The sequence below is a fragment of the Triticum dicoccoides genome, chromosome 6B, assembly GCF_002162155.2.
Source record: "Triticum dicoccoides isolate Atlit2015 ecotype Zavitan chromosome 6B, WEW_v2.0, whole genome shotgun sequence".
NCBI classification, from domain to species: Eukaryota; Viridiplantae; Streptophyta; class Magnoliopsida; order Poales; family Poaceae; genus Triticum; species Triticum dicoccoides.
In genome coordinates, this window is record NC_041391.1 from 19,870,175 (window position 1) to 19,882,923 (window position 12,749).

Consider the following 12,749-nt stretch of genomic DNA (forward strand, 5'->3'; position numbering starts at 1 on the left):
GTGCTATTATGTTGGCATAGATTACATCGTGTGTCTACCCCCACTATATATGAGAGGCCTAGGATACAAGTGTCCTACTAGGACACGACTCCACATCCTATGTAAACACAATACTACTACAAGTCCAACTGTAACCTACCTTGTACACAATATTCGACAGAACTCTAACAGTAATGTCGGGCCCAATGTCTCTTGCCCATGCTGCATCCTCCACGGCTGCCTCAACTGTGCGCGTCCGCCTTATCCGTTTGGGAATCCTGTCATATATCAGCGGTGCGAGCTCACAGATGCGGAATCCCTGCAGCCAACGATCCTCCCAAAATAGCGTATCCTTCCCGTTGCCGACCACAGCTCGCGCTGCTGCGTAGAACACTGCCATCGAGTCCTTAGGCACTGAAATGGGTAATCCTGACCATGGCCTCAGCTTGTCTCACCTTTGAAGCCACGGCCACCTCGCTTGCAAGGCTATGTTGAGCCAACGTAGGTTTGGAATGCCTAAACCGCCAGCCCACTTCAGCCGGCAAACCATGTCCCAAGCCACTGAGCAGTTCCCTCCATTGGCCTCCTTCTTGCCACACCACAGAAAGCCTCGGCAGATACGCGCCATCGCTGATAAGGTCTTGGGTGGTATATCCAATGCGAGCATGGCATGGATAGGGACCGCACAGAGCACTGATGTTATTAGAATTAAGCGTCCACTCTTAGGCATTAGAGCTGCCCTCCAGCTTGGGAGGTAATTTGCCAGATGGTCCACAAGGCCTTGGAGCTGCGCCGTTGATTGCTTGCGGATTGTAAGCGGAAGCCCCAAATACTTGCAATGGAAAGTCCCACTCGAGCAGCCAAGCAGATTGCAGACCTCATTGAGGCTCTCCTGAGTGCATCGAATGCCCATTGCTGCGCTCTTCGCCAGGTTCACCCAAAGGCCAGAGGCATGTCCAAACTCGTCCAAGATTGCTCTACACACCCTGGACTCCAGCTCCAATGGCTTGAAGAACACCATCACATCATCCGCAAACATGAAGACCCTTTGATGTGCGCTGGAACGGGCCAGCGGTGCTAGCAATCCTTTTTCCGCAGCCAGCTTGAAGAGACAATGGAGGGGTCCCATGCACAATATGAATACCATTGGGGACAGCGCAGCCCCTTGCCTTAGCCCTTTGCAAGCGTAGATTGGTTTCCCAGGGATTCCATTGATCATGACACGCGTGGAGGAGGTAGCCAACAAGCCACACATCCAAGATATCCACCTCCTCCCGAAGCCCAAGCGTGTCAAAACCTCGATGATGAACGGCCACTGAATGGAGTCAAACGCCTTCGATATGTCAAGCTTGAGCATAATAGTTGGCACTTTGAGTGCATGTAGGCGCCTTGCCGTAGCTTGAACTAGCATGAACTTATCATGCAAGGATCGGTCGCGGACAAAAGCACTCTGATGATGACCAACCAAATTCGGTAGCTCCGCCGCCAATCTTATTGCTAGCACTTTCTCAAAGATCTTGACCGCTCCATGCAATAGACTCACCTGTCGGAAGTCACTAATATCTACAGCCCCATCTCGCTTAGGCAGAAGCGATACAATCGCCTTGTTGATGCATTGCATTCCACGCATGTCTCCACGAAAAAAGTCACCAAGTGCTCGCATGAAGTCCCATTTGATTATATTCCAACAAGTCGCGAAGAACCGGCCTGTGAACCCATCAGGGCCTGGCGACTTGTCCAAAGGCATGGACTTGACTGCCTGCTCCACCTCCTCCATCGTGAACTGGACCTCAAGGTGCAACAAGTCCCTGGATGGCAAGTCCAGCATGTCCAAATTGATGGTGTGATGCCTCGCCGGTGAAGACCCAAACACAGATGTATAGTAGTCGTCCACCATCCCAGCAACACTCTCCTGCCCTGTGAATATCTCCCCATTATGATGCATGGTTGTGATCATGTTTTTTCGTTGCCGATGCCGCGCATGCCGATGGAAAAACTCTGTGTTGGCGTCCCCCTCTCGTAAGTGCAGCAGGCGGGAGCGTTGCCTCGCGATCGTCCGCTCAAGGGAGCTTAATCCCAAAAGCTTCTTCTTGAGCAGCTTACGAAGACCATGTTCTTGGTCCGTGAGGGCTCTTGAATCCGCAGTCATATCAAGCCGGAGGATGACCTCCATGGCTAGTGCCACCTGAAGGCGAACATTGCCGATCCATCGGCCGCTCCACCGCTGCAAAGCCTTGGCCGTCGCTCGTAGTTTAGCATCCAGCACTACGAACGCATTCCCAACGGGCGGGACAGATTGCCACGCCTCAGCCACCACTTCCCGGAAGCCATCGGCCTTTGGCCAAAACGACTCGAACCTAAACCTGCGGCCCACTTGAAACTCCGCATCTAGGTCTAGAAGAAGCGGGCAGTGGTCCGAAATTGCTGAACCCAGCGCTGCCAGCAAGCTAGCAGGAAACTTGTCCTCCCACGAGTTTGTAACGAACACATGGTCCAGCTTCTCCAGGGTTGGGTCCCGCCTCTCATTGCTCCACATGTATCTCCTCCCGTTTAGGTAGAGCTCTTTAAGTTCTAGTCTATTCAAAATTGTCCGCAAGCGCGCCATCATTCGCCTGTTGATCGATGTGTTGTTCTTGTCTTCTGGATTCACAATCAAGTTGAAATCCCCAACCAGGGCCCAGGGCCCAGCATGCAAGTCCCGCACGTCCGCAATCTCCTGAAGGAATTGCACCTTCTCCGCGTCTCCTTGCGGGCCGTAGACTCCTATCAGCCACCACCTTGGATCACCGCCATCAACCGGAGTCACAAGAGCTGTTAAGGTGTTATCAGTTGTGTGCGGGTTAGAGAGCGCGACCACAATCGGGTCCCATGCAATTAGCACCCCGCCACGCGTTCCACTTGCCGGCAAGTAGATAAACTTCTCGAACTTATTTCCGAGGCAATGCCTGATGATTTCGCTTGTTACAACTTCCAACTTCGTCTCTTGAAGACATACAATGCTAGGATTTGTCGCCGTTACAACTTGAAATATAGCATTCCGCCTGGCCGGAGAGTTGAGGCCACGCACGTTCCACACGAGTAACTTCAGGGGTTGTGAAGCCATATGAAAAGGCCCACGTCCCACGGCTCAAACCAACGACCTACTGCCCATCAGCCGCAACCACCATATCCTCCTGCAGCGGGAGAACCTCTGGTGTCCAGCCAAAGAGAGCCAGGATGGCGCTGATGTGGCTATCGGTGAGCGGCTTCTGGAATACTTGTGCATATGCTTGCAGGGCTGCGTCCCCAATCACCTCGGCCTCATTCGCCAGGCATAGTCTTCGGATAAGAACTGCTTGCTGCTTAGTGGCCTTGGACCCATGTGCCCTTCTCTTGGCAATGCGGACACTGCGACGTGGGATCGTGACGGGCGGCCGCTTCTGCCTAGGCCACCTTGTCGTGACTGGCTGTTCGCGAGCAGATGGCTGGGCCAGGACCGGGGTCAGGGCCCGGCGCAGCTCGATGCACAACATCTCAACCTGGGACCGAATGGATGGGGAGCGAGCTGTTTGCGTTCCTTGTTGGCCACTGCCCTCATTTTGTGTCGAGAGGCTGACTGGTAGCCACTCCAAATCCTGCATGCATGGGCTCATCCCATCAGCTTCCTGTAGCTGGGCCCTCCCATTCACTGAGCCATCCACCAGATTCTCCGAGCCATAGTTCGTATCTTCTCTATCCAGAACGTGCCGCTCCGCCGCTGGGCCCGAGCCTTCTCCACAAGCGGACACCGACCCCTGCAGGACCAGATCCCATGAGCCAATCCGAACGGAAGGCGACCAAACCGGTCCCACATGGCCCAGCTCAGGCATGTCCCCTGCAGCTTCAGAGACATCGACAGGACTGCTCCTCGATTGGCCAACGGATCTGGGCGACCGGTCTCCCGAACGATCCCGAGGCGTCCTGCCACGGACAGACTGGCGAGAGGCGCACGACGACAACGGAGTGGATAGGAATCCCTCAGGGCCCGTCCCGCTTTGCGCAGAAAGCACCAAGCCCCCAATACTTGAGACCGCCGCGTGGCCTTCCAGGAGAGGTCCTGGAACACTTTCCGTAGCGACCGAGCTGGGCCCTCCCTCGATCTCTGCCATGCAGCTGGCACCCACGTCACGTCCCGCGGACCGCTGTTGACCGGGGTCATCCACCACATGCACGGTGCGCTGCGTCACCGGCGGCGCCGGTGCCGAGGCTGCGGACGAATTCGGCGAGGCCCGCGACTGGTGCGGCCAGCCACCACGCCTGGACCTGGAGCGGCCGTGCCTTGGGGAGCCACCCCTTCCACCGTCCGGAGCATCCTCCTCCGAGGGCGGCAATGGCGGCCCCGGCGCCGCTGACCTGGGCGCGAGCAGCGGCCCTTCCTGCACTATCTCCACCGGATACCATAGGGCATCCGCAACCCCATCCTCCCGACGGACAGCCCAGCGACCCTGTTCCTCGACCACCAGGATGCGGCGCGGAGGGATCCGCGCGGGATCATCCGTGCGAAGCCATACCCGGAAGGCCGACATGTCATCCCGCCTCGCCGTGGAGTCCGCAACCTTGGCCACGATGCCAAGCCCCCAAAGCACTGCCTCCGCCGCGCGACGCGTCCAGGCGTTCGCCGGAATGCCACGGAGCGCTAGGGGCACAAGGACCGGCATCGAGATGCCTGAGGCATGCGCCTGCCGGAGCCAGGGCCGCAGCGAGAGCGCGAACTGCGCCGTCGAGACTCTTCCACCATTCACCAGCCTGTTCCGGGTCGGCACGTCCTTGCACAGCACCAAGAAATCCTCGGGGTAGAATCGCCGAATCGACATGTCTCGGGGGCCGAGCTGGAACTCCGCATGAATCGCTCTCGCCGCCTCTGCAAGATCCACCTCCGGTCGCGAGCCGATGACAGTGACGATCACCGCACGAGCCAGCTCCTCCTCCATGGCCCGAAGATCCTCCGCCGCCTCCATGAAGCAGCAGTCAGTAGGCTCCTCCCAGGCCACAGCCACAGGCGACGCCGGAACGACCGGCATGGAAAATCGGGGCGCCGCCACGCTTTCCACCGAGTCCGCACCCACCACCTGGCTCCACCACCGCCCAAGACGCACCGCACCAGCGGGCGGGGGGCCTGGCGGCGGAGGCGGTAAGGAGCCGAGCGGCGGACCCGGCGCACGCGCCACGGGGGCGGAGGCGAGCCGCAGGGCACCAGGCGGCGGCGGGCCTGGGGGTGGCGGAGGCAGGGTCAAGTCGCGGCGGAGCGCCGGCGGCGGGCGTTGGGGCGGCGACCCCGGCGAAGAACTTCGAGGCCTGGTGCATCCCCTCGAGATGTGGTTGATGCCGCCGCACCTGATGCAACGCGTGGGGCTCTGACACTCTGCCGAGATGTGGCCGTCGTCGCTGCCGCAATTGTAGCAGCAGCCAAACAGCACGGCGGGGAGCCGCGAATCCGGCCTTGGCCGGGCCGCGGGCAGGTTGCGCGTCCGCACGCGCTGGCCCTGGCGACACGGAGGGGAGCGCGGGCGGTCGGCCCTGAGGTGCCTGCTCTGCTTCGTCTGCCATGGTGCGGGCGCTTCCGCCGGGGAGCGGGACGGCCCAGCCACGCCCTGGACGATGGGGCCGTGAGCCGTGCCGAGGATCTGCGGGACGATGATGGACCGCAGCTGTGGCCGCGGCGGAGGACCGGGCGGGACGGGCGAGGGGGGGGGGTCCGAAGAGAACGAGCCCGAGAGGGAAACCCGGGAGGCCATGCGCGCGGAGGGTGGGCGCCGTCCCCGGAGTGGAGAGCGGCGCGGCGAGTGGCCGCCGGAGCCGGAGGGGCTACCGGCGCAGTGCGCGGGGGAGGGGAGCGGAGAAGAGAGAGCGCGGCTGAATACTACGTTTCTTTTAGATAGTAGAGATTTCTACCGACGTTGCAACATGCAGCGAGAGAAATAAGTAAGGAAAATTCGTTCATTCTAACACAATCAAATGTAGTACTGCAAACATATACTTCATATAAAACTTCTGCCGCAAATCCATATATGTATGTGACATTTTTGAAGTGTGGCAGCGTCGTCTTAGAGACAGCAACGCACCATGGTGCCATGGACGGCACTGCCGTGTTCCACTTCCTCCAGACATGGACCGCTTTCTCTAAGGATGGCGACCGGGTTTTGGTGAATATCCCCTGCCATGACCGCTCCGCTTGTATGCACGCGATCCACCTATTGTTCACCCGATGCCCTCTCCGGTTTTTGCCCCAAAATGATCCTATCTCAGACGTCTGTTGTCAACAAGCTTGAGGTTTTCACCCTCCATAAGCGCCATCTTTCGACTCTCAAGCACATGTGCGGGGGCGGTGGCGTGAGCACCTTCAGTTCCCTGAGCGCCCACGCGTGGCAGTGCATGTGTCTAGCCCGAAGGCTACCGCCGGAATCCACAACGCGCCTCGCGTTCATGGCCAACGTCCGAAACAGAATGACGCCGCCACTCCCGGACGGCTACTTCGGCAACGTGCTAATAAATACTCCCTCCAATCCTAAATAATTGTCTTTCTAGAGATTTCAACAAGTGACTACATACGGAGCAAAATGAGTGAATCTACACTCTAAAACATGTCTACATACATCCGTATGTTGTAGTCCATTTGAGATGGCTAGAAAGACAATTATTTGGGAACGGAGGGAGTATAAGCGTAGCCGAAGAAGCACAGAGCATCGCCTCCGGCGACCTAGCCTATGTGGCGCGCCGTACCAAAGAAGCCATCAGCCGGGTGGACGATGAGCTAGTGCATTTGGCAGTCGACTACGTCGAGCTAGCGTTAGCGGAGAGGGACAACCGCGGCACCCCTGCGGTAGGCAATCCGCCGGTGACGGACATTAGAGTGGTCAACTGGCTTGGCTTGCCGTTGTATGATTTGGATTTCAGCTGGGGAAAACCGTTGGCTATGTTGCGTGCTGAATCGAGCGACGTTGGTCTTGTGCACCTGATGAACAGCATGCAGGGGGGTGGCAGCGTGCACCTGTCATCTATACAGATGCTGCAATTCTCAATTATGGTTTCTTTATACCCTGTGTTGTAGTTCTGCAGTGGCTCTGTACCACTTACGGTTATCGAATGCGGGTTTTCATTTGCAAAACAAGAGCCACATTGTAAGATAGACTATGCATGGTAACCTTAAATCATGCACCTTCCTATAATGCTGTCTACGTATGTTTGTTCCACTTTACTGATGCACCGGTAGTTTCCCTTTTGTTTGAGGATAAAATGAGTAATTCCTTGTGTACTAGTTTTTTCACTATGGTGTAGAACAAGAACAAAATGGCGTAGATACTAGAGTTTTCATAACTGATTTGAGGACGACAAGTTACCTTTATTTTTTCTGCGGGTAGTTTGCGTAAAGCTTCTAGCAATGTATGAAGCATTTTTTCTTCCTGTAGGAAAATTAAGCATGCCAGTCTCTCACATTACCTCCGAAGGATCCTTGTGAGTGGGACCTGTATAGTAATCTGCGTAACACATCAAGCTATAAATGTGATTACAGATATGAGCCACACTCCTGAACATAACTTGTAGAACGCCCTTTTTTTCCCCTTCTAATGTCACTGTACCTTACTGCAATGGCAATGAACCTTAGACGAAAGCTCTTCCATTAGTTAAGTAGCAAGATCGCACAAGCCATGGCGCCATGCAATCTTTTATCTTTATCTTTAAATCCTGCAGCTGGCCAGCTACAAGCAAAGTATTGATCTCCATCTTTAGCAAAAGCAAAGGATAATCCTCTCAAGAAAAGAGAATGATGAAAGTTAAAGGTAAAGATAGTACTTTGCTTTTATTCTGTCTAAGGTATTTGTGAGCACCAGACAAGTGCAAAGCACCGCAAATATTTTCTTGCAGCGATGCATCATTTCCTCTTTTGCTCTCCGATTGGTTATTCTGTAGTGTCATCTGGACTATCTACTTGGCTTCTATCTAGCTAGCTGCATACTATCCACACAGTAGCAGTTGTTCAAGGTAACAAAGGCATGTAACTATCTCACCTCACGCCTCTTCCAAATCTTCCTGCCCGTATCTAGACTTATTTATGTAAGCTAGCTTCATTTATTGTTCCTGCTTATGAATTCTCATTGTATACAGGAACCTGTAAACAACCATTCGAGAAACAAATCTGGAGAGTGGAGATTGTTAATGAGCTTACTGATCAATGATAACCGCTGAATGGAATTAATCTAGCGGCTTGATTTTGCAACATCCTACCAATTAATTATGCGTACGGAGGTATGTTTACACTTTCCATTCACCTTCCATTCCTTTCTGTTTGTTATCGTCTTTATTCCACTTATTAAGCCTAGTTTTTCATAAAATTTATTTTGGCTTCTTATTCCCTCTTCTTTGCATCAATTGTGGTAAATTATTGGCTCAGATTTTATACGTCAGGTCTGTCATTAGTTAATCGCATATCCATGTCTCTCCATGCCTAAGATATAAATGGGACTGAGAATATTACTTACATGTAATCGCATCATCCATTAGATTTACATTACAAGTAATATTACTTGCCATTCTCGGTCATGATTGAGAATATTTCCAGTACCAGTGCCGACTTGCATGCTTAAATAAGGAAGACGAAATGTATATTAAGCTCGTTTGAACTGGCTGTCCTTACAGCTGCATATATGCATGCAGGTTATCAAGGCAGACACCATTGATGTGGCCGTTAAAAGAATTCTCAATGAACTCAATGAAAGTAGACAGAACGTCATCTACTTCGATGGCTGGGAAGGACTGGGGGCATCTTCGGTCCTGCGAGACATAGCTCGACGCTTGGAATTAAAGGAACCGACTAGGCCTCCTGGACTGGATTTTGAGCAAGTCTTCCACATTGACTGCTCAAAGTGGGAGAGCACAAGAGCATTGCAGAGAGAAATCGCAGAGCAGCTCAAGCTTCCCAATTGGGTGATGAAGATGTTTGACAACCAAGATGAGGAGGATGATTTCAATGGGATTATTGATCAGAGCTCTCGCACAGAGATAGCAGATGTTGCAATTGAGATCCAGAGGAGCATTCAGGGCCGCAGATTTCTTGCTGTTCTTCACAACGGAAGCAATGAGGATATTGACATATCTAGACTTGGTCTTTCTGTATACCCGTATTTGACCAACAAGGTGGTATGGACTTTCCAAGGGAGGTTCCGGATGGATCCCAAGATGGTAGACAGTGTGAAGAAGAGCAAAACAACAGATGTTATTGTTTCAGCTTCAAGTGATGTACGAGATCCACGGGAGCTTTGGTTGTATCTAGTGCACCAAGAGGCTGTAGAAGTTTCTTTCAATAAGCATGGTCATTGCATCATCAATCCAGAGATTGCTGCAGAGTGTGTTTTGTATATGTTGAAACAATCCTGGATTAGCTCTCAGTGTCACATGATTGAATATGACTGGGCTATCCATAGCAGTAACTATTGGGCATGCGATGGGATCATCGCACTGACCGAGATAGACCAATCATGGCAAGTTAGCAATGCTCTGCAACGCGAGCTGTTGTTGTTGCTGGACATGGACAACCGCCCTAACGGTGATGAATCAAGAGTAGTGCCTTCCAGCTCTCACCTGGCAAGGTCTGTCGAGTGCATGCCATACTGGATTTCAACAACAACTTGTGGGCTTGTAGTGAGTCCCTCTGGTGCTATTCCCGACAACTTGTTCCAAAACACGCACAGACTTGGTGTGCTCAAGCTCTCAAGGTGTACTTTCAGTTTCTCATCGCCTCCATTCCTCTGTTGCCAGAGCCTGAGATTCTTGTGGCTTGAGAACTGCAAAGACCTTGTAACAAGCACAAGCACCACAAATCATCACCCAAGAGATGCACACAAGGAGCAGGAGTTGGAGAGCAGCAGCACGACATCTTGGGAATGCTTTCAAAGTTTGTGGGTGCTTGACCTGCGCTACACAGATTGGGATCAGATTTTGTCTGCAAGGGTGTTGGATGTGATGACTCAGGTCAGGGAGCTAAATGTAATGGGAGCCAGGAACTGGGACATTAGCCATATACGGGGACGGCTATGTAACATACGCAAGCTCCGGATAACAAAGTCCACCTGCTTCTTCAACAACAACGTGTTCTCAGAGATGGAAAACATGGAGCTTCTTGATTTTTCGGGAAATCACATCACACAAGGCATGACATGCTTATCTGGGCCAGCAAGCACTAGCCTGAAGAGCGTCATTATTGATGGATGTGATGGGTTAGAAAATATCTCTTTTAGGGGCTGCAAAGAATTGTCAAACGTGTTGTTGAAAGGATTATTTAGGGGTCTCGAGGAGCTGGAACTCTCAGGCACAAGAGTGAAAGTCCTCAATCTGACAGGAATGGAAGCCAGATCACTCCCCAGGCAGATCATCATCCTAGGCTGCGAGAAGCTCCGTGCAATATTGTGGCCACTGAGTATGAAAAAGGAAGGGTTGCCGAAAGTGTTGCACATTAACACCACCTCACCATCAGTAACAACTTACAGAGGGGAGGCACCACCTGTGCATCCACATGCTGATCTATCCCTCCACCAGCAGAAAGAGGAAATCTTTAAGGGCGGATGGCGGATTTGTATCACGGATGCAAGGCTCCTTAGTTCCCTCTCTCCCATAGAAAGGTTTTTAATAGGATTGCACGTACATATTGATATCTGCCCTGCAGTTAATATTGGTGGTAGCAGTGACAAACTAGTGCAAGTCCACCTGCATACAAGTACCTTAATGGACTCCAAGTACAGAGATGTCTTGAAGGAAGGCCCAGTTGCAGCAATGATGATGTGCGACGGCCCCAAGATACAGAGGCACTGGAATAACCAAGTTACATGTTTCATAAAGTTGGTGATGCACGGGCAGGGGAATAGACTCTTGGAGGATGCTGCGGGTGCTAGTACTAGTGCTTTATTATTGCCTAAATTTTTATGTGAGTTGGCTACATCGCTGCACGTGTATGATAACTTGTCCATCACTAGTATCCCTGGACCTCCCCAAGGATCAAAATGGAGTGGACTAAGATGGTGCTGCGTGGAGAGATGCCCCAGGTTACACACACTCTTTCAGAGACCTCCCCGTGACACTCGTTTGTCCGGCCTTTCGGATCTGGGGACATTATGGGCATCCAAGCTCCTCTCTGCACTATACATGTGGGACAATCCAGTTGAAAGTAACTTTGTTCGCCTGATCTTATTGCACCTGGACCACTGCCCTAGGCTCGTACATGGGATCCCCTTGTCCAGGTTTTGGGACAGATACACAATGAGGTGGCTGGAGACCATCGAAATAGTGTACTGCGGTGACATAAGGGAGGTATTCCCTTTGAGCCCTGAGCGTCATGAGCAGGATAAGATTAGAGTATTTCGTGATCTGAGGCGCATCCACCTGCACGAGCTCCCCAAGCTGCAGCGCATCTGTGGGTTCAGGATGTCCGCACCAAAACTCGAGACCATCAAGATCAGGGGCTGCTGGAGCCTCAAGCGTGTGCCAGCCATCGGACGCAACACCAAGCCACCCAAGGTAGACTGCGAGAAGGAATGGTGGGACAACCTGGAGTGGGACGGGTTGGAGAAGTACCACCACCCTTCCCTCTATGAGCCGAGCCACTCGCTGTACTACAAGGCCCAACTGCCCCGAGGCACCGTACTCAGGTGAGCTTCACAGCTTGCTAGTTCCATCTGTACGTATGTTCCTCAGTATGTACACTGTGCGAATTAGCTTACTCTTAACCTTGTTACCCCTCTTTTTTCTACATAAAAATCAGCATAGTACAGTAAGTAGTGTGTCTGGTTGGTCATTCATACCATTGTTGGCTTATATGCCGCAGGTAGTCCATCACTTCCGCAGATTCATATTGACCTTCTCTCGACGCAATACGCATTATCCTGAGGCATGCAGTGCTGCTTGCTCTGCTTCCCATTTGATTGGCTTGTGGTGTTCTCTCTGCATAATATATGCTTTGCCTTGGTTCGGCAGTGTGGCTTCCAGTTTGAGTTGATTGGATTGGATTTGATTTGGTTTGGTGTGATCAAACCTTTGCTCGAGCTCCTGAACAATTGAGGAATAACACAGAGCAGGCACAACTTCTGCAGCATGAGCCCCTGAGTGCTCATGTTGTTGCGTGCTCATTCTGTGTGTGTGGTAGTGCTTGTCACAGTATGAATTGTCAGGTATGGACTTGTTGTAATTTTTAAGCGTAAACGATGATGGTGATGATTTGTGTTTGCGTGGTGTTGTTGTGATATGACTACGAATACTCAGCAATGTGTTGTTTGTTCCAGTGCCAGTTTTGTATATGCTCATTGTTCCCATCGTGTGCTAGCTGTTGTCACTTGCTAGGCTGGCCAGCAGTATTTCCGTTGCCCAGATAGAGCTATATATGAGGTCCATGTCTCTAGTAAACTCATGCATCATCCTTAACAGATGGTGGTGGTTCAGGATTTGCCATTTTTAGTTACAGGGTTTCTCTGAATTTGTTGTTATCTTGGGCATTTAGGTTACCCATTAAGTTAGCCATCTGAAAGTATAATGGAGAAGTAGTAGCAAGTGCCATTTTTGTAGCTTGGGAAACAGGGAAAGGTCTAGATCAAATCAAGAGGAAACAGGGTTGAATGAATCTGCTTTTGCCTGGGCTAGGCTGCGGACGCCTGGAGTTTCCTGCTTGCGACCCAGTCTTTCTGATGCCTGCAGTTTCTGAATGATCCTCCTTCTCTGCTTCTTCTTCTTCAGTTAACCTTGGGTATGACATCGCCGCCACCCGGGGCCGC

At 52.2% G+C, this 12,749-nt stretch overlaps 1 protein-coding gene across 2 annotated transcripts; it reads left to right on the forward strand.

The window, feature by feature from the left end:
- The first annotated feature begins 8,111 nt into the window (after positions 1 to 8,111).
- Positions 8,112 to 12,291, forward strand: LOC119322157. Of its 2 annotated transcripts, XM_037595650.1 has the most exons (3): positions 8,112 to 8,241; positions 8,650 to 11,633; positions 11,810 to 12,291. In XM_037595650.1, the coding sequence occupies exons 1-3, from the start codon at positions 8,230 to 8,232 to the stop codon at positions 11,811 to 11,813; spliced, it is 3,000 nt and encodes a 999-aa protein (XP_037451547.1). In that variant the 5' UTR covers positions 8,112 to 8,229; the 3' UTR covers positions 11,814 to 12,291. The 2 variants fall into 2 exon arrangements, with proteins under 2 accessions (XP_037451547.1, XP_037451548.1); XM_037595651.1 differs by lacking the exon at positions 11,810 to 12,291 and having other exon boundaries at positions 8,650 to 11,637.
- Positions 12,292 to 12,749: the final 458 nt, after the last annotated feature.